General features: G+C 49.6%; 1 protein-coding gene across 2 annotated transcripts in view; it reads right to left on the bottom strand.

Moving 5' to 3' along the window:
• GPKOW (G-patch domain and KOW motifs) overlaps positions 1 to 22307 on the bottom strand; it is a 77772-nt gene that overhangs the window by 15611 nt on the left and 39854 nt on the right. For both annotated transcript variants that reach the window (XM_033922184.1, XM_033922195.1), the window contains exons 8-10: positions 4567 to 4720; positions 4364 to 4433; positions 75 to 160 (exon numbers count right to left, since the gene is read on the bottom strand). In XM_033922184.1, coding sequence (XP_033778075.1) covers positions 75 to 160; positions 4364 to 4433; positions 4567 to 4720 — 310 coding nt within the window. The remainder of the gene's footprint in view (positions 1 to 74; positions 161 to 4363; positions 4434 to 4566; positions 4721 to 22307) is intronic.

Here is a 22307-nt window from a genome sequence, read left to right as displayed (position 1 = left end):
TGCTTACAATCTAATCAATCAGGACAAATAAAGGGATTACTGGTAGCAGCTGAATAGCCAATCTTGGTGCTCACCTGACCCCGGTGTGGTCCCAGCACTACCATAATCCAGCTATCCTCTGCTTTGGGAATTACAGTCTCCAACATTGACTCTCTGATACCTGGGGAGGAGGAAGCATGGTGAGCGTTCAGTTATACAGCAGAAAGAAGGGCCAACAAATAACCTGTAAGTGATTTCATTATTGTAGTAGTTTAATACATCTATGACTAGCTTCAGAAGGGAGCACAGATCTTGAAAGCTAATCACAGGTATACAAAGTTCTTTTAATTGAATTTGTATTTGTTTGCCTTTATGAAGATATTTACTCAAGGTGGTGTACAACCAGCATATCTTGGAACAAACAACTTACGATCGTATTAACAGCATAACAATAGTAAAATGAGCAATAGTCAATGTAGTACACAGATCAATAAGGTAAAATTGGAGATAAGTAAATTAAATCCTAGTAACAGGATTTAAAAAACAAAACAGCACAGTAGAACATTCAAATAACGGAATAAACATCACCCACCAACTGATCATCCCCACCTCCAAGGGAGTGAAATACAAGCGGATATTCAATGCCCTTTTCATGTACATCACTATGAGAAAAATCAAAGTTGCTTACCTGTAACAGGTGTTCTCCGTAGACAGCAGGGGAATGCAGGTCACACTTGATGGTGAAGTCCCTGGACTGAGCCGTCTCGTGGAACTCTCCCCTAGCTACAACAAATTTTTTTTTTCATCTACTGGGCATGTGCAGCCACCTTGTCTGTGGAGCTCCACCCCCCATAGCCTGCTCATTAATTAAGCTGATATGTGGGGATGGAGGTCAGGCAAGTGTGGCTGCATTCCCTTGCTGTCTACGGAGAGCTCCTGTTACTGGTAAGCAACTTCACTTTCTCCGGTAGACAAGCAGGGTAATACAGCCCCACTTGATGGTGAGTCACTAGCCTTAACAAGAAAATGGGAGGAGGCAAATCAAAAGTTTGTGGGGTTTTTTTTTTTTTTTTCGATAATGGAAACAAATTGCAAAGAACAGAGTGTCCAAATTGAACGTCTTGTGCTGAACTTTGGTCTAAACAATAATGCTTTGGGGTGGGTTAGTTTTGGGTTGGGGTAGAGGGCTTCAGTGGAGGGGTGGTTTTTGGGCTTGGTTTGCCATGGGACACTAAGAGTATACGTGTCTTATGGCTTCTTTTCTCCTTTTTCCTGAGAATGGGTTGTTGTTTGTTTTGGGATAGTTGGGGGAGGGCTGGGTGGAAACTTGATGACTGTTTGATCCTTTTCTTTTTCTTTGCTTCATGATTTGTACTGCTGTATTACTCTGTTTTGGTTGTTTCCCATGTTTTGCCATCAATAAAAATTGTTTCAACCTAAACAATAATGCTTAGCAAACATATGAACTAAAGACCAAGTTGCTGCTTTGCGGATATCTTGTATGGGAACTACTCTCAAGCTTGCAACTGATGAAGCTGTCGCTCATATTTGATGTGCTCCAATGTGACCTGGAAGAGACACGGAAGCTTTCTTATAAGCAAGAGAGAGGCAATTAGCGATCCCGGACAATACAGTTCGTTTAGAAACTGCATGTCCTTGAGTAGTTGCATTGAAGGAAACGAATAACTGATTGGAAGAAACTTTGGATGAATACAAAGAAGCACCTTATCGGGAAAAAATTGAAGATAATGGTTCATAGATAAACCAGTGCTTGCAGTTGGCTAACTCTTCTGGCCAAAGTAAGGGCCACTAAAAAGGCTGTTTTCCATGTTAGGAACTGTAGTGTAGCAGATCCCAAGGGCTCAAAGGGATCCTTCATCAACTGGTCCCAAAAAAATGTTGAGATCCCAGGCTGAAGGTGGCGTATGAAGTGGAGGTCGGACATTGTTAAGACCTCTCAAAAATTGGGAGACCAGAGGATTTTGAGAAAGAGGTTTCCATCTAAAAAATGGTGGTAGGCTGATATAGCTGAAAGGTGAAGGCGTTGAACTTAAGACCTGAATTTGATAAATGCAGTAAATAAGTTAAAATGTGATCCATAGGGCAGTGGAATGGGTCTTGATCTTGTGAGCCTGCCCAGATCGAAAACCGTTTCCATATTAACTGATAAGACTTCCTGGTAGATGGCTTTCTGGCTGCAAGAAGTATGGTTTTTACTGCTGACGAGACTGGAACATCAGCAAAGACTGCCCGTTCAATCTCCAAGCTGTAAGATGCAGCTGTGAAGATTGAGATGTAATAGGTGAATATTCCGCTGGAACAAAAGAGACGGATGATCACCTAATGGAATTGGATGTGCATCCAGCAGGCCCAGAAGGATGGGATACCAGATCTGTCTGGGCCAACAAGACACTATAAGAATCAGTCGAGCTTTGTCTCTGATGGTCTTTTGAAGAACCTTGTAGTTGAGAGGAATCGGCGGAAATGCGTACAACAGACTGGAAGTCCATGGAATCGAGAAAGTGTCCCTGGCGACTGCATGATGAGCTGGTCGTAAGGAGCAATAATGAGTACACTGAGCATTGTTTGCTGAAGCAAAGAGATCCATAACAGTAGTGCCCCATTGGTGAAAAATGGATTGTAGTACTTCCGTGTTTAAGGTCTACTTGTGAGGGTCGAGCTTTGACTGAAGGAATCTGCAATGACATTCAATTTAACTGGAATGTACACTGCTTGTATATCTGTGGAAAGTGAGAGAGAAAAAATCCAGATGATGAGCCTCTTTGTACAGGGGTAAGGATCCTGAACCCCCCCTGTTTGTTCTGATAGAACATTGCTACCTGGTTGTCTGTTTGAATTAGAAGTCGTGTGTTGCACCCATACCTGCTGAACGCTCTGAGGGCATAATAAATTGCACGAAGCTCTAGCAGATTGATGTGGAAGTGGAGTTCTTTTTCTGACCACATACCTTGAGTTTGAAGGTGCTTGAGATGCGCTCCCCAACTTTTGTTGGAGGCATCTGTAGTCATGGTGAGAAGAGAAGGTGGAGGCTGCAGCGAGCATCCTTGTTTGAGGGCCAGAGAATGAATCGCCAAAACTTTGACTTTTGCTGAAAAAGGAATCAAAGTGGCCAGAGACTGGAAAATACTGATTTCAATTTAGCTTGAGATGCCGTTACAGAGGACACATGTGTAGTCTGGCATGCGGCACTAGAGGAAGGCGCAACACTCTGCGTGCCAGAAGAGAAGAAGAATGTTGTATCCGATTCGCCAGAGCAATAATTGCCAGTTCTTCTGGTAGATAAGCCCTTGTAGTGACAGTGTCTAAACTTGTGCCTACATACGTGAGGTAATGTACAGGCTGCAGGTTGGATTTGTCGGAACTGATTAAAAAGCCAAGTGCTTGGAAGGAGTGCACTGTGGCTTGAATGGTAAGCAATAGCTACTCCTTGGAATGAGCTACCAGGAGCCAGTCGATCAGGTAAGGAAAATATCATGTGATGTGTTACCCTGAGGTCGACTGCTACCACTGTCAAACACTTTGTGAACACACATGGGGCTGATGATAGGCCGAAAGGTAGAACTTTGAATTAGTAATCTTTGTGAGACACATGAATCTGAGGAATTTCCGGTGGGCAGGATGAATTGGGATGTGACTGTATGCATCTTTGAGATCCAAGGCGGCTAACCAATTGATGTGGCTGAGAAGGCGAAGGATTGCTGGGAAGAGAAATCATCCGGAATGTTTCTGGTGTGAGAAATTTATTTAAAGGACGAAGATCAAAGATTGGCTGAAGACCTTGCGTGTTCATAGAGAATGAAAAAAAAGCTGGAATAGAACCCCTTCAAGGTTTTTGGGTCCATCCACTGATTCTAGTGGGTGAGAGATTTTGGAAGTTTTTGTTTTTGTTTTTTTTTTTTGGGGGGGGGGGGTAAAAGTTAAGAATTGAGGTAATTTTATTACAGCTAAAAAGCATGTAAATAGCATACATGTGTAAATACTAATTTTAAAATACCACTATTTATGTATCTGAAGCGGTAATACAAGAAAAGAAAAGATGTTCTAGATAGAGTTGGGGATATAAAGGTGTGAATATTTTATGAGCTGAAAATTAGGGTATAGGTTAGTTTAGAGCAGAAGGGGAGGAGTTCAGAGACTTTGAATGGCACCCTTCTGCAGATTCACAACTAAAGGGAAGTACAGCTACTGTACAGAATCCTATGAATTCACTACTGAACTATCTGGAGAAGGTGCAAATTCTTTGTGGTCTGATATACAAAGTTATCATCACTTGTTTGTTAATCCTTTAATATACTTTCAAGTGAACTTCCACAGTAACCTAAATATTATACAGCAAAGGAGAGAAAGATTATCGTATCCTTACCATCTAGAATTTGCCCATCCTCTGTCCGGCATATACAGGTGTCTGGGGTTAAAACATCTTCAATGGTCATCTAAAGAAGAAAACAAAATAATCAAACATTAAACTAAACAGCAAGGAGCAGCGGTGCTGCAGGGCACAGGGTTAAGAATGGGCACCCCTGGATGGGGTATTATCAGAAGACCTGCTATAGCAGGGATGGCTACCTTAACATTGTAGTATCTGCCTCCTTTGTAGAATTTGTCAATGAATCTCACACGCAGATCCCTTTGCAGCCAATGGGATCCTCCAGAGGAAGAATCACTGCCTTTGGCACCAGCGTTAGCATGTTTCTTTGGCTCTTTCCTAGCACGACTCTCTCTAATAGAGGGAGGGAGAAAAAAAAGAGACAATCCTCGGTAGGTATACTGTGCAACATATCTCAGAGATGTTGTGGCAGAGACAGCCTGGGGGAGGGACGTGGGACAATGTACAAGGACACACTGTGGGGACTAATTTGCATAAACATTTGCCTAAGTTAGGAGGGGTTGAAAAGCAGTGTCATTCACAAGAAAGGCCAGCAGGCATTGTTAATAAGAACATAAGAAGTGCCGCTGCTGGGTCAGACCAGTGGTCCATCGTGCCCAGCAGTCCGCTCACGCGGCGGCCCTCTGGTCAAAGACCAGCGCCCTGAGAGTAGCCCTACATGCGTACATTCTGGTTCAGCAGGAACTTGTCTAACTTTGTCTTGAATCCCTGGAGGGTGTTTTCCCCTGTGACAGACTCCAGAAGAGCATTCCAGTTCTCTACCACTCTCTGGGTGAAGAAGAACTTCCTTAAGTTCGTACGGAATCTATCCCGTTTCAATTTTAGAGAGTGCCCTCTCGTTCTCCCTATCTTGGAGAGGGTGAACAACCTGTCCTTATCTACTAAGTCTATTCCCTTCAGTACCTTGAATGTTTCGATCATGTCCCCTCTCAATCTCCTGTGTTCGAGGGAGAAGAGGCCCAGTTTCTCTAATCTTTCGCTGTACGGCAACTCCTCCAGCCCCTTAACCATCTTAGTCGCTCTTCTCTGGACCCTTTCGAGAAGTACCGTGTCCTTCTTCATGTACGGCAACCAGTGCTGGACGCAGTACTCCAGGTGAGGGCGCAACATGGCCTGGTACAGTGGCATAATAACCCTCTCCGATCTGTTCGTGATCCCCTTCTTTATCATTCCTAGCATTGTGTTCGCCCTTTTAGCCGCCACCACACATTGCGCGGATGGCTTCATCGACTTGTCAATCAGAACTCCCCAGTCTCTTTTCTGGGAGGTCTCTCAAAGTACTGCCCCGGACATCCTGTATTCGTGCAAGAGATTTTTGTTACCTGCATGCATCACTTTACACTTATCCACATTGAACCTCATCTGCCACGTCGATGCCCATTCCCCGAACTTTATTATGTCGCATTGCAGATCTTCGCAATCCTCCTGTGTCTTGTGTTCTATTAACAGTGATACAATTTATATAGTCCTGTTGTCATCTGTTGATATTCAAGTTTATTTGATTTTTTATATACCTTCTGTCAGAAACTTCTAAACGGTTTACAGTTTAATTAAAAAAACAAACAAACCCAGTATCAGTTACAGGTAGGGTAATGATGGACTGATACGAAACAGAAGAGCTAAAGGAAAGAAATACAATGTAATAAAAGAAAAATAGAGGAAGAAGGAAAACTGTTGGGACACAGGCTAATAAACTGGAAACAGTAACTACATAATTACAACAATCAAAGCAACTACAGGTTTCTTCTATTCAGCACCTTTTTTTCAATGTAAAGTTAAGAATTTTGAAAATTACATAAAACACTTGAATTTGAAGATTCTCTGTTTCCCACATATATTGAAGTATGCTCCTAATAGAAGATTAGGTTCTTATCTTTGCTAATCTTCTTTCTTTCTTTTAAACAGGAATATCAGTCTTGACCAACGGGTATTTACCCTTCTTTATTATGAAGTCTGTATACAGCCTAATTTACATATTATTCTCCTTCTCTCATTCTGGGCTGTGCTGGATTTCTTCAGCCTGTATCAAAGCAGTCAGTCAGTCCTAGTGTGTATACAAGAGAGAGAGGAGCGCAAGGATTCTCCCAGAGGAAACACAAGTCTGTTCTGCTCAACAAAAAGAGCATTAATTCAAACATTATGCAATGCATAACTAGGTGAAATTAAACTTGTGTGCAACCTGCATCAACAATTCTAAAGTTGCTCAATTTGCAAATTTTTTTCTTCCCTAATCAAAAGAGACAGTGGAAGTGAACAAGAGTCTGACCCTCCAGACATGTCTGAGACAGAAAGCAGGCTAACAAACTAACAGGGCAGGAATCAAGGCTGATATTCCTGTTTACAAGAAAGAAGATTAGGAAAGGTAAGAACCTAATCTTCCATTCTAGCGCAACAGGAATATCAGTCTAGACCAACGGGATGTACCAAAGCAGAACCTAGTGCCTAGGGAGGGACAAGTGAGCCTGCCGCTAGTACCACAGAACCGAACTCTGCATCAACCCTGTAAAACTTGGTAAAAGTGTGGAGGCAAGACCACGTAGCAGCCCTACAGATCTCTTCAGGTGAAACAGCTCTAGACTCCGCCCAAGATGATGCCACCCCTCTGGTGGAGTGTGCCTTTATTCCCACGGGAAACTGTTTTCCGCTCCCAATATAGGACAAAGAAATTGCCAGTCGAAAACATCTTGAAATGATCTCCTTTGATGCTGACTGTCTCTGTTGTGCTGCCCCAGGAGCACAAAGAGATGATCCAACAGGCGAAACTCGTTCGTCAACTCTAAATAACAAAAAAATAATTCTTCAGATGTCCAGGTATTTCAGGATCTTCTCCTCCTTCTTTGCCCCAGAGGGCAAAAAGGTCAGGAGATGCACTTCCTGGTTTACATGAAAACTGGAAACTACTTTCAGTAAGGAAGGAAGGTATAGTTTGAAACGAGACACTACCCGGCACACCCAGAGGGTTCCTTGCAGGACATAGCCTACAATTCTGATACCCTTCTGGCCGAAGTTACGGCAACTGAAAACACAGTCTTAACGATTAAGTCCATAAGTGAGGCCTCCTCCTAGGGCTCATATAGAACCTCATATAGGATGAGGTTAAGATTCCAGGACAAAAAGGGCTAGCGCACAAGGGTGGCAAAGACCCAATACTCCCTTTATTTATTTAAAAAACTTAATATACCGCCTGGAGTCACAGTGGTTTCCAAATAAACATGCATAGATCAAAAACAAAAATAATATAAACCAAAATAATATAAACCTGCGGAAGCCAGGCGAGGGCTGAGGGAGGCGATTGGGAGTCTCAGCACAGCGTGGTGAGCAGGGCAAGGCAAGGCGAGCGGCAAAAGCCTTAGATTTTACCTCGGGGAAGCGGCGAGAGTAGCTCCGCCCACCCCCAACGCATCAGCAGTAGGCGCCCGGGCCCCTCCATAAAAGGAGGCGGGCCGACGGTGCGCAGCCGCTGCGGAAGCCAGGCAAGGGCTGAGGGAGGCGATTGGGAGTCTCAGCACAGCGTGGTGAGCAGGGCAAGGCAAGGCGAGCGGCAAAAGCCTTAGATTTTACCTCGGGGAAGCGGCGAGAGTAGCTCCGCCCACCCCCAACGCATCAGCAGTAGGCGAAGGGCCTCAAGAAGGGCCTTTAAACAGAGCCTTTCCACTTTAAACCAGATACTCTCCTCTCTTCTCTCACATTAAAACAGATACTCTCCTTTATTACACTCAAGCACGCACTCAGGCAAACACACTCAAGCAAGCACTCAGGCAAGCACACTCTTCTCTTTCCTCTTATCACATTCAGACACCGTCTTAATCTCAGACACTTTTCTCACATACTCACAACTTTTATCCCTTAAATTTCTATTTTTAACATTTAAACTTTCACACTTGGAAATGGCAGGGAGAACACGGAGCGCCAAGACTACTATCAAGTTCAACACTCCAGTATCTGGAGAGACCCAGGGGATGGCCAAGGACTCTACACAGAAGGAAGAAAGTGCCACTGAGCGGAGGACAGATGTCTCAGTGCTGACCGAGGCCATCCCCCTCCCACGGTATGCTACAGTCTCTACGCAGACAGAGGAGATGAGACAGGTAGAAGTAGACGAGGATATCATGCAGGAACTGCGGAGCCTCAGGGAGGAGGTGAAACGCTTGAGGTGCATCAGGGAGGACGAGGCCTTCATCGACGATGCCATCCAGGAACTGTCTCACATCACAGAACGAACCCACGACAAGTCCATTCTTGGCACTCCCAAACCTACGGCTCTAAATTCTACGATTGGAATACAGGAAATGATTGGAGATGCCGGTCCCTGGCAACTGGTAACCTCCTCTACTGGCAGGCGAAGAAACCCCCCCCCATTCTCACTTTCTTCTTCTTTTTCTCTCAAACAGGGCAATTCTAAACCAACCCCACAACTCTCCCTGAAGAACAGATTTCATGTCCTTCAAGAAGGAACTGTCGAGGATGAAACAGAAGGGGCTCAGGAGAACTCCAAACAAAGAACATCGGCTATAGTAATCGCTGATCAACCCCCTAGGAAGGAGCGTAGAGTGGTGGTCATCGGGGACTCCATGCTAAGAGGCACCGAAGGGCCAATTTGCAGACCAGATTTGCAATCAAGGGAGGTCTGCTGTCTCCCTGGAGCCAGGATCAGAGACATCACCACCAGTCTAGACAAACTTCTGAAACCTACTGACCATTTCCCTATGTTTCTTATTCATGTAGGTACCAACGATACTGCCAGGAGCACATCAGACAGCATCCCTAAAGACTTCGAAGCCCTGGGAAAGAAGCTGAAGCAGACAGGAGCACAGGTGGTCTTCTCATCAATTCTCCCAGTAAGAGGCAAAGGCAGAGACAGGGAAGAGCGTATCCATTGGACCAACGAGTGGCTTCGCAAATGGTGTTTGGAGATGAACTTTGGATTCCTAGACCACGGAGAGGCGCTACAAGGACTACAGGGATCTGACGGACTACACCTGACCAAGAAAGGCAAGAAAGTATTTGGACATCGACTAGCACGACTACTTCGGAAGGCTTTAAACTAGGTAAGTTGGGGGAGGGTACATACACACATTCCAGAAAAGCAAGGATCCACCCTGAGGAAGCAAGTAGCACCCACACTTCTGAGCCTAGGGTAAGTACCCATAGTATACACAAAAAAATAGGAGCCATACTAACAGGGACAGGAGTTTGGAGAGCTATGTATGTTAACGCACACAGCTTGGGCAACAAAATCCTGGAACTAGAAACAGAGATAAGGAATGCTGACCTTGACGTAGTAGCAATATCCGAGACCTGGTTCACAGACTCGCATGGATGGGATATGGTTATACCAGGCTACAATCTACTTCGTCGGGACAGAGAGGGCAAGTTAGGAGGGGGGTAGCACTATACACTAAGGATAATATCATAACCACCAGAATCACAGAGGTTAGATACACAGGGGAATCACTCTGGGTGAACCTGGCCAGAGGGAATGAAAAATGCCTTTACCTCGGTGTGGTATACAGGCCTCCAAGACAAAAGGAAGACAAAGACAAGGAATTGATAGAAGACATAGAGAACATCACTTTGCGTGGCGACACAGTACTGTTGGGGGACTTCAACATGCCAGATGCAGATTGGAACACACTCTCAGCAACTACGTGTGGTAGCAGAAGAATATTAACCTCCATCAAGGGTGCGCAACTAAAACAAATGGTATTAGAACCCACAAGGGAACAGGCAATACTGGACCTGGTACTCACCAACGGAGACAGTGTCTCGGAGGTATTAGTAGGGGACACGCTGGCCACCAGTGACCATAACATGGTATGGCTCAACCTCAGGAAAGGCTTCTCTAAATCAAACACAGCGACGAGGGTCCTCAACTTTAGGGGCGCAGACTTCGACAATATGGGAGACTTTGTCCATCGAGAGCTGCATAACCATGCAGAAACCGACAATCCGGAAACTATGTGGTCAAATCTGAAATCCATACTGAACGAGGCAACTAACCGCTACATAAATACAGTAAGCAAACGCCAGAGAAAGCAATGTTACTTACCGTAACAGTTGTTATCCAGGGACAGCAGGCAGCTATTCTCACTAGTGGGTGATGTCATCAGACAGAGCCCCGGTACGGACGTCTCACAAGCACGTGTTGCTTGTAGAAACTTAAAAGTTTCTAGATGCCCGCACCGCGCATGCGCCGGTGCCTTCCCGCCCGGAGGTCCGGGCGTGTCTCCTCAGTTCAGGTAGCTAGCCTGAGAAGCCAACCCAGGGGAGGTGGGTGGGACGTGAGAATAGCTGCCTGCTGTCCCTGGATAACAACTGTTACGGTAAGTAACATTGCTTTATCCCAGGACAAGCAGGCAGGTATTCTCACTAGTGGGTGACCTCCAAGCTAACCTCAGTGGGATGGAGGGGGAGTTGGCGACTTAAGAGAATAAATTTTTCAATACTGTTTGGCCAAACTGTCCATCCCGTCTGGAGAGAGTATCCAGACAATAATGTGAGGTGAATGTGTGAACCGAGGACCAGGTGGCAGCCTTACAAATTTCCTCGATTGGTGTTGATCTGAGGAATGCTACTGAGGCTGCCATTGCTCTGACCTTATGGGCTGTGACCTTACAAGGAAGTGATAATCCAGCCTGGGCATAGCAGAAAGAGATACAAGCCGCCATCCAATTAGAGATGGTGCGCTTTGATACGGGTCTTCCCAACTTATTAGGGTCGAAGGAGACAAAAAGTTGAGGAGTGGTTCTGTGTGGCTTGGTGCGATCCAGGTAGAAAGCCAAAGCACGTTTACAGTCTAGAGTGTGAAGGGCCGATTCTCCGTGGTGAGAATGGGGCTTAGGGAAGAATACTGGAAGTACAATGGATTGGTTGAGATGAAATTCGGAGACCACCTTAGGCAGGAATTTCGGGTGAGTGCGGAGGACCACCTTGTCATGATGGAATACTGTGAATGGTGGATCCGCCATCAATGCCTGGAGTTCGCTGACTCTGCGAGCGGACGTAAGGGCTACAAGGAAAAGCACTTTCCAGGTGAGATACTTAAGAGGGGCCCTGTTGAGTGGTTCAAACGGGGGCTTCATGAGACGTGAAAGGACGACATTGAGGTCCCAAACTACTGGGGGTGGTTTGAGAGGAGGGTTAACATGGAAGAGTCCTTTCATAAATCTGGCGACCACCGGATGGGCCGAGAGGGGTTTCCCTTGTAGGGGCTGGTGGAACGCCGCAATAGCGCTCAGGTGGACTCGTATGGATGTAGACTTGAGCCCAGATTGAGATAGGTGTAGGAGATAGTCCAGCACGGAGGATAAGGAAGCTCGCTGAGGTTCCTTTGATTTAGAAACACACCATGAGGAGAATCTAGTCCATTTCTGGGAGTAGCATTGTCGAGTGGCGGGCTTCCTGGAAGCTTCCAAGACCTCCCTCACTTCTTGTGAGAATTGGTGAGGGGCTACGTTGAGAGGAACCAAGCTGTCAGGTGGAGAGACTGCAGGTTGGGATGAAGCAGTGATCCTTGATGTTGAGTAAGTAGTGAAGGAAACACTGGAAGTGGTACAGGTTCCCTGCTGCTGAGTTGAAGTAGGAGGGAGAACCAAGGTTGTCTGGGCCACCGAGGAGCTATTAGAATCATGGTGGCCTGTTCGAGTTTCAGCTTGACCAGAGTCTTCTGGATCAGCGGGAATGGTGGGAACGCATATAGAAATCGTTTCCCCCAGTTCAGTAGAAAAGCATCTGCCTCGAGGCGATGAGGAGTGTAGATCCTGGAGCAAAACTGAGGCAGTTTGGAGTTGTGGGGAGCCGCAAAGAGGTCTATCTGAGGCGTCCCCCACTGTGTGAAGATTTGGTGAAGGGGGCTGGAATGGAGAGTCCATTCGTGCGGTTGTAGTAGACGACTTAGTTTGTCTGCTAAGACGTTGTTCTCCCCCTGAATGTAGACTGCTCTGAGGAAGGCGTTGTGGCGCACCGCCCAGTCCCAGACTCGTAGAGCTTCCTGGCAAAGGAGGGCCGAGCCCGTGCCTCCTTGCTTGTTGATATAATACATGGCGGCCTGATTGTCTGTGCGAATGAGGATCACCATGTCGTGAAGTAGGTGTTGGAAAGCTTGGAGCGCATTGAAGATGGCTCTGAGCTCCAGTAGATTGATTTGGTGTAGTCTTTCCGCACTGGTCCAGAATCCTTGGGTGCGGAGACCATCCAGGTGGGCCCCCCATGCATAATTCGATGAATCGGTTGTGAGAACTTTCTGATGGGGGGGAGAGTGCATCAGCAAACCTCTGGATAGATTCGAAGAGGTCATCCACCAAAGTAGAGACTGCCGAAGAGCAGGTGTGACTAAGATGTGTTTGGATAGTGGATCGGACGTCTGATTCCACTGTGATGCCAGGGTCCACTGGGGGATCCTGAGATGGAGTCTGGCAAAGGGTGTCACATGTACTGTGGAGGCCATATGGCCCAGGAGCACCATCAGTTGTCTCGCCGGTAGGGTTTGGCGAGTAGACACCGACTGGCAGAGATGAAGAAGAGACTCCATGCGTTGCAGAGGCAGGAATGCTCGGAGTCGAGTGGTGTCCAGGACCGCTCCGATGAAGGGGAGGGACTGGGTGGGTTGTAGATGAGACTTGGAAAAGTTGATCTCGAAGCCCAAATTCTGGAGGAAGTAGGTTGTAGCCAAGACCGCCGAAGTGACCTCTGGGGCTGACGGGGCCTTGATGAGCCAGTCGTCGAGGTATGGGAACACCTGTAGACCCCTGTCTCGGAGTGCCGCGGCCACTACCACCAGGCACTTTGTGAAGACTCTGGGGGACGAAGAGAGGCCGAATGGTAGCACTCGATACTGTAGGTGCAGATTTCCCACCCGAAATCTGAGGAACTTTCGGGAGGCCGGGTGAATGGGGATGTGAGTGTAGGCCTCCTTGAGATCCAGGGAGCATAACCAGTCGTTCTGCTCGAGGAGGGGGTATAGAGAAGCCAAAGTCAACATGCGAAACTTCTCTTTGACCAGAAACTTGTTGAGGGCCCGAAGGTCTAAAATGGGTCGCAGGTCGCCCGCTTTCTTCGGGACGAGGAAGTACCGGGAGTAGAACCCTCGGTTCAGTTGGTCTGACGGGACCGGCTCGACAGCCCGAAGCTGAAGTAAGGTTTGGACTTCCTGAAGAAGAAGGGCGGTCTGTGTCGAGCTTGAAGGATACTCTCTTGGAGGATGGTCCGGGGGGACCCGATGGAATTGAAGAGAGTATCCTTCTCTTATGATGGTAAGGACCCATAGGTCCGTGGTTATGGCCTCCCATCGATGGTAAAAAAGATGGAGGCGGCCCCCTATGGGAGAGGCTGAGTGCAGAACGGTGTCGGTTATGCTCCCAGGAGGGGAGTCAAAAGGGCTGGGGAGCCTTAGGTGCAGCCGGTGGCTGAGGTTTTTGCTGAGACTTCTGGGGAGGTTGTCTCTTCGCAGGTTGTCTCGCAGCAGGCGTTTGTCTGGGCATGTAACGCCGCTGGTAAATCAGGGGTGGCCTGGAAGGTCGAGACTGTTGAGGTTTGGGTTTGGGCCGCAGGATGGATTGAAAAGATTTTTCGTGATCCGACAGCTTCTTGGTAACAGTTTCGATAGACTCATCGAACAGGTCAGCTCCCGCACATGGTACGTTGGCGAGTCTGTCCTGGAGGTTGGGATCCATATCGATTGTACGGAGCCATGCCAGGCGACGCATGGCTACCGCGCTTGCGGCAGCACGTGCCGAGAGTTCGAATGCATCGAAGGAGGATTGCATCAGCTGGAGGCGTAATTGGGAGAGGGAGGCTACCACTTCCTCGAACTCGAATTGAGCTTGGGTGTCTATGAATGGAGTGAACTTGCGGAGCACCGGCAAGAAGAACTCCAGATAGGAAGAGAAAAAGAAATTGTAGTTCAGCACCCGTGACGCCATCATGGAGTTTTGATAGAATTTTCTACCAAATTTGTCCATCGTTCTCCCCTCTCGGCCCGGCGGTACAGAGGCATAGACCTGAGAGGGATGAGAGCGTTTAAGAGAGGACTCGACCAGTAGGGATTGGTGGGAGAGTTGAGGGCCCTCAAACCCTTTATGGTGCACGATGCGGTATCGAGCATCGAGTTTGCTGGGAATCGCCGGTATAGAGTACGGTGTTTCGAAACACTGCATGAAGGTCTGATCCAGCAATTTATGCAGGGGGAGCCGAAGCGACTCCGTCGGAGGGTTAGGTAAATGCATGGTGTCCAGATACTCTTTGGAGTATCGGGAGCCCGTGTCAAGGGTCACATCCAGATCATCCGCCATTTGTCGGAGGAATGATGAGAAAGACAATTGATCCGCCAGCGTCGGTCTGTGGGACGGGCTGGAGGAGGAAGAGGCCTCCGGGTCCATGGACATCGGGGAGTGGCAAGGAGAATCGGGTACGGGTGTCTCCTCGTATTCCGGTCCCTCCGGAGGGGACACCTCTGATGAGGAGTATCCCATACGTTGCAGTTTTTTCTGCGGTGACACCTCCGAATGGCGTGAAGAGTGCCAGGATGAGTGTCTTGATCGGTGCCCGTCTCGGTGGCGGGACGGAGATCGGGGTCGTCTGTGCATCGCATGGTCTCCCGAGGCCCCCAAGTGGTGGATAGGGCTGGAAGCGGTGGATCGCAACTGGGGTTGCGATGCGGATTCTTGCGATGCTACCCAAGTCTGGTAAGGAGTACGGAAGAACTCTTCCTGACTATGCCCAGGGCTTTGAGTATCGATCGGAGGTCTGGTCCCATGTTGGCGCGGAGGCGTAATGGGCTCTAATGGCGGCATATCGGTAGGCGAGGCTTGCCGCATGGGCATCGCCGCCCTCCCCCGTTCGTCCTCATCGGATTTCGAGGTCGAACGGCGTGGGGGAGGGGGAGGGGCGGACCGCCCCTTTGGACCGGTACCGGGAGGTCACCCTGTATGGCAGCGATGAGCCCGGGTCCGATGGTCTGCATGAGCTCAACGAATTGAGCTTCCAGCATGGACCGTAGCGAAGCCGATAAGGAGGGATCCGCACCGAAAGGGGGTCTTCCTGCACGGTCATCGCGCTCCTTCGAGGTCGAGTGCTTCTGCTTAGTAGCTTTCGGCACTTTGATGACCACTGGTGGCACTGTGGAAGGAAGAGGTACCTGAACCGAGGAGACCGGGGCAGGCACCGACGTCGAGCTCGTGGATGGTGTCGGGATGAACGATGCCGGTTTCACCACACTCGATGCAGGAGGGGTCGATACCGGTTTCGCCCGAACCGGGGAGGTATCAGATGAAGTGGAGGCTGAGGGATCCTTAGCTGCGTCCATCTTGAACATCGATTCCCACAATAGGCAACGCCGTTTGAATGAGCGTGCCGTAAGGGTAGAGCAAGGCCTGCACGATTTCGGGATGTGGTCAGGGCCCAAACACTGCAAACAGCGCAGGTGAGGGTCCGTAAGTGAAATCGCGCGTTGGCACTTGCTGCACTTTTTAAACCCGGTGATTGGCCGGGACATAGGCCGGAAAATCTCCGCCGCGAGGTCGAAGCCAGTGGGCCTGAGCCACGTGGCCGGCCCGTTCGACCCGCCGGAGGAAGGTAAAATTATGGTCTTACCTGTTAATTTTCTTTCCTTTAGAAGCAGCAGATGAATCCAGACTAGTGGGTATAGCTCACATCGACCAGCAGGTGGAGATAGAGAACTGATTAACAGTTGGCCTTAAAGCCTGGTGTTCCTTCTGTTGCTTCAGTTATGCACTTTTGCCCAAGCATCCCGAAAGGAGAATGAGCCGCAACAAAACTCCATTCCAGTAGAAAATGTGTCTATCTCTTCATAATATTATCCTTTGTTTTTCATTTGTTTTTTTTTTTGTTTTGTTTTTTTCAGCAATGAAATAATACACTTACCAACCATAGCCCCAACTAACCCAATCAACTAAACACCCTTCACACATCCAGTGCCTATGGGGAGGGGCTCTGGATTCATCTGCTGCTTCTAAAGGAAAGAAAATTAACAGGTAAGACCATAATTTTACCTTCCATAGCAAAGCAGCAGATGAATCCAGACTAGTGGGATGTAGCAAAGCAAACTCAAACTGGGTGGGACGCCAATGCTGCCTCTGTCAGCACTGCAGCGCCAAAACTTGCCTCTGCACGGGCCGCTACATCTAACCGATAATGCTTTGAAAAAGTATTTCCCGACGACCAAGTGGCCGCCCGGCAAATCTCCTCCAAAGACATCCCCCCGGACTCCGCCCAAGATGTAGCCAAAGCCCGAGTGGAATGAGCATGAAGGTGCTCCGGTACCTTCTTCCCTGACAACACATACGCCGAAGCAATCGTGTCCTTGACCCAACGCGCAATGGACGCTTTAGACGCCGCCATCCCTTTGTTTTTACCCGCGAACGCGACAAAGAGATGGTCCGACCGACGAAAATCATTCGTCACTCCCAAATAATGGAGAAGCATACGTCTTACATCCAGAAGCCGTAAAGACCAAAATTGTTTCCCACAATCCTCCTTCCGGAAGGATGGCAGGAACAAACTCTGGTTCACATGAAAGGACGAAATAACCTTCGGCAGGAAGGACGGCACCGTACGCACCGACACCCCAGTTTCCGAAAAACGCAAAAAGGGTTCTCTGCAAGAAAGCGCTTGCAGCTCCGATACTCGCCTTGCTGAAGCTATCGCCACCAAAAAAACTGTTTTCAGGGTGACATCTTTCAACGTGGCCGCTGCCAGGGGCTCAAAAGGTGCCCCCTGCAACTTCCCAAGGACGAGTTTAAGATTCCATGATGGACAAATTCGCTTTACCGGCGGGCGGATATGGTGAACTCCTTTGAGGAAACGGACCATGTCCGGCTGCGACGCGAGAGCCGAGCGATCCACCCGGCCCCTGTAACAGGCAATGGCCGCCACCTGAACCTTTAAAGAGTTATAGGCTAACCCTTTCTCTACGCCCTCCTGCAGGAAAGCCAGAATAGCCGGGAGAGAAGCCTTGAAGGGCTCCAATCCTTGGCGACCGCACCATCCCTCAAAAATCCTCCAGACTCTTGCATAGGAGGCTGATGTCGAAAGTTTCTTGGCTTTAAGCAGGGTGGTGATCACCCGCTCTGAATAGCCCTTCTTTTTTAGCCTTGACCGCTCAATAGCCAGGCCGTAAGACCAAAGCGGGCCGGATCTTCCATCCAAATTGGACCCTGAGTTAGTAAGTCGGGAGTTACCTGGAACATCAGTCGCTCGCCTACCGCCAGCTGAATCAGATCTGCGTACCACGGCCGACGCGGCCAATCCGGAGCCACCAGGATGACTCGGCCGTGAAAGCGAGAGATGCGCTGTAACACTCGACCTATCATGGGCCAAGGTGGGAACACATACAGCAGGGAATTCGGAGGCCATGGGAGAGCTAACGCGTTCACCCCCTCCGATCCCATTTCCTTGCGTCTGCTGAAGAACCGAGGCAACTTCGTATTGCGGGACAAGGCCATGAGATCCATCTCCGGCAACCCCCACCGACGGACTATCAGGCTGAACGCTGGAGCAGACAACTCCCACTCGCCCGGATCCAGAAGATTCCTGCTGAGAAAGTCCGCTTGCACGTTTTCGTGACCTGCAATGTGTGCCGCCGACAGAAGCGGAACATGTCCTTCTGCCCATTGAAACAAAGTTCTTGCCTCTTCTGCCAACCGCGGACTCCGGGTGCCCCCCTGCCGATTGACATAGGCGACCGCCGTGACACTGTCCGAAAAGATTCTGGTCGGCTTGTCCTGAATCAGCGACTGAAAAGCCTGCAGCGCCAGTCTGACCGCTCTTAATTCCAACAAATTGATGGGCCACTGGGCCTCCTGGAAGGACCACATCCCCTGCACTGACGCCTGCAGGCACTGGGCCCCCCATCCCCGCAGACTGGCATCCGTTGTGACCACCACCCAGTCCGGCGTGGCCAACGGCATGCCCCTCCAAAGATGCAACTCGTGGAGCCACCACTGCATGCTGCGAGCTGCTCGACGACTCCATTGGAGACGCACATTGTAGTTCAGCGAAGCTGGGGACCAGCGAGAGAGCAGAGAGTGCTGTAAGGGTCTCATGTGGCTCCGCGCCCAGGGGACCACCTCCAGAGTCGCCACCATGGAGCCCAGCACCTGTACATAATCCCAAACTCGAGGTCTGGCCGACCCGAGAAGTAGGCGAATCTGAGCCTGCAATTTCTCCCCCCGGTCTCGGGGTAGAAATACTTTCCCCAGCGCCGTGTCGAACCGCACCCCCAGATGCACCAACGACTGCGATGGGGACAGAAAACTCTTGGGAAAGTTGACAATCCACCCCAACGACTGGAGGAGAGAGATCACTCGCTGAGTAACCGCCACACTCTCCTGCCTGGACGAGGCGCGGATTAACCAGTCGTCTAAGTAAGGGTGTACCCGAATCCCTTCCTTGCGTAGGAAGGCGGCTACCACCACCATGACCTTGGAAAAGGTGCGGGGAGCCGTTGCCAAACCAAAGGGCATTGCCCGAAACTGATAATGCTGACCTAGAATCGCAAACCGCAGATATCGCTGATGCGGAGGCCAGATCGGAATATGGAGGTACGCCTCCTTGAGATCGAGGGACGTGAGGAACTCTCCTGGTCTTACAGCCACAATAACCGAGCGCACCGTCTCCATGCGGAAATGGCGAACACTGAGAAATCTGTTGACTCTTTTGAGATCCAGCACCGGCCTGAAGGACCCCCCCTTCTTTGGCACAATGAAGTAAAGGGAATATATACCGCTGCCTACCTCTTCCGGGGGCACCGGCACCACCGCCCCTAGCTCGAGCAGCCCCTGAAGAGTCATCCTGACCGCGTCTCCCTTGGCCACCCCATTGCACGGGGACACCAAGAAAGAATCTACGACGGGAGAGGCGAACTCTAACTTGTACCCTTCTTGAACAATGTCCAACACCCACTGATCTGACGTGATCGTGGCCCACTCCGCCCGGAACTCCGAAAGCCGGCCCCCTAAGGGAAAGGCGGAGGGAGCCAAGCCCCCGTCATTGTGGAGTGCGAGAGGCTGGGGTACGAGTTGGCTGCCCTGCAGAGGGTCTCGTCGTACGAAAGGAACCCCTCTGCTGAAACCTCGGTCTCGAAGCAGAGGACGAACCAGATGCCGATCTGAAGAAGGGCTTACTAGACCTGGATCTCCGCACATCCCTGAAGCGCGGTCTAGACGAGGAGGGCCTCACCTGGGGCCTAGCCCTATCCTCCGGTAAACGTTGAGTTTTGGTATCCCCAAAATCTTTCACCAGTTTATCTAAATCTTCTCCAAACAACAAACCCCCTTTAAAAGGGAGCCTCACCAGCCGAAGCTTAGAAGCAGCATCGGCCGCCCAATGCCTGAGCCATAAGGATCTGCGAGATACCACTGAAAGAGACATCTGTTTCGCAGACGCCCTAATCATATCATATAAGGAGTCTGCCAAATAAGCCAATCCGGATTCTAAATCTGCCAGCTCCGAAGGGCCAGAACCCCCAGACTCCATTAAATTATCTGACATTACTTGCGACCACTGCAAACATGCTCGGGCCGCATAAGAGCTGCAGATTGCGGCCTGCAAGGTAACCGCTGCTACATCAAAGGACATTTTTAAGGAAGCTTCAATCTTCCTATCCTGCGCATCCTTCAACGTCACTCCCCCCTCCACCGGTAAGGTAGTCTTTTTGGTTACCGCCGCCACCAAAGCATCCACCCTGGGTAATTTAAACCTGTCCAGTTCAGTCGGGTCAACCGGATACAAGAGCCGCATGGCTTTTGCCACCCTTAAACTGGCCTCTGGCGTATCCCATTGCGCCGAGATCAGCTCCTGCATGGCTTCATGCACCGGAAAAGACTTAGGTGGCCTACGTGTGCCTGCCATCAGGGGATTACCTGATACCGCAGTATCTGCCTGAGAAATATTCAGCCCCTGTAAAGCCTTCGAAATTAAGGAAGAAAGTTCTTCTCTATGAAATAACCGCAAAGCGGACGGGCATCCAGTTCTTGACCCGGGGGATCCACTGCATCCCAATCCAGGACCTCCCCCTCCTCCAACGATTCCGGAAGAGAAAAAGGGGATCTAGGCAGAATGTCCTCTGCCTCCGCGGTCGCGAGCCTACGCTTCTTTGCTACCAGTGACCTCGCCGGCGACCCCACCGTGCCCTCAGCCGGTCTGCCTGTCTCACCAGTCACCACCGCCGACGTCGAGGGCACCGGCCGGGACACATTGACCACCGGCACCGGCGGGGCGGGCTGCGCACCCTGTAACAAATATGCCCGGTGCAGCAGCATCACAAATTCCGGCGAAAATGAACCAAACGGAAGGGCCGCTGAAGCGCCCTGATCCGTGCCGGGGAGCGGGGCCGCGACTTCCGCTGGCGCTCCCGCCTCCCCCACCGCCGCCGAACTCCCCCCTGCCAAGGAAGAGCCCCGCAGCTCTGACTCACCCTCGTGTGCCGGGGAAATTTCCCTTGCCTCTCTGACCCGGGCAATAGCCAGCTCACAAGCCTGCAAAAAGGCATCTTCAGCTGGTGCAGCCTCACACTCGGCCGAGCAAAGGCCCGACGGTGTTCTGCGCGTTCCACAGCGCGAACACCGCTGACCGGCCTCCGTTGCCATGCCGCGTTTCGTTTTTTTTTTTTTTTTTACACACGCGGCGAACGCCGCCGACGGCCGACTCCGCCCCCAACCACCCCTCCACTCGGCAACGCGACACCCAAGCCCCGAGGCAGGGAAAACACTCACCACTTTGCTCCCGCGATCTCAGACGCCAGGACACAGCTGGTAAGTGTACTGCAAGCAAATGCAAAGATTGCAAAGCTCAGCACTAACAGGAAGTCGACTTTTTTTTTTTTTTTTTTTTACTGGAATGAAGAAAGAAGACTCCTGCAGGACCAACAAACCCCTCAATCACCCGGAGGGGAGGGTGGAGCAGGGACCTGGGGGGGCCCAGGTGTAACTCCTGAAGCCGGCACCAATCAGCCAGGCACCCCTGTCCTACTGAAGAGACAGAGTCTCGACAGAGGAAGTCCACCGAACACCAATATCTCCGGCAGTATCCAGAATCCAAGAGCTAGAGGGCTAGCTCAGTCCCTGCTGGGAGATAGAGCAAAACTGAAGCAACAGAAGGAACACCAGGCTTTAAGGCCAACTGTTAATCAGTTCTCTATCTCCACCTGCTGGTCGATGTGAGCTATACCCACTAGTCTGGATTCATCTGCTGCTTTGCTATGGAAATAATCTTCTTTTTTTTTTTTTTTTACTGAAAAAGAAAAGTACTGTTAAATGTAATTAAAAGAAAGCGAAAACGCGGACAAGGAAGGCAAATTTAACTGAATTCAGCTAGCGCATGATGAAGTTGAACTTCTCAGCTCCGCGGAAAGAAAAGAACTGAGGAGACACGCCCGGACCTCCGGGCGGGAAGGCACCGGCGCATGCGCGGTGCGGGCATCTAGAAACTTTTAAGTTTCTACAAGCAACACGTGCTTGTGAGACGTCCGTACCGGGGCTCTGTCTGATGACATCACCCACTAGTGAGAATACCTGCCTGCTTGTCCTGGGATAAACAAAAGACCACAATGGTTCAACAAGGAAATTTCGGAACTCATTAAAAAGAAAAAAGAAGCATTTATCACCTACAAACATCTTGGGAAGAGGGAGGCAAAAGAAGACTATCTGTTCAAATCTAAAGCTGTCAAAAAAGCAGTCAGAGAGGCTAAACTCCAAACAGAAGAAGATCTAGCATGGAACATTAAAAAAGGGGATAAATCCTTTTTCAGGTACATTAGCGACAGGAAGAGAAACAAAGATGGGATAGAACGCCTCAGGCAATCAGACGGAAACTTTGCAGAATCTGATTCTACCAAGGCAGAACTACTAAACGAATACTTCTGCTCAGTATTCACCTGTGAAGCGCCGGGAGCTGGTCCACAACT

The sequence above is a fragment of the Geotrypetes seraphini genome, chromosome 1 (genome assembly GCF_902459505.1).
Source record: "Geotrypetes seraphini chromosome 1, aGeoSer1.1, whole genome shotgun sequence".
NCBI classification, from domain to species: Eukaryota; Metazoa; Chordata; class Amphibia; order Gymnophiona; family Dermophiidae; genus Geotrypetes; species Geotrypetes seraphini.
Note: the sequence above shows the minus strand (reverse complement) of the source record. Positions and strands in the feature narration are given on the sequence as shown.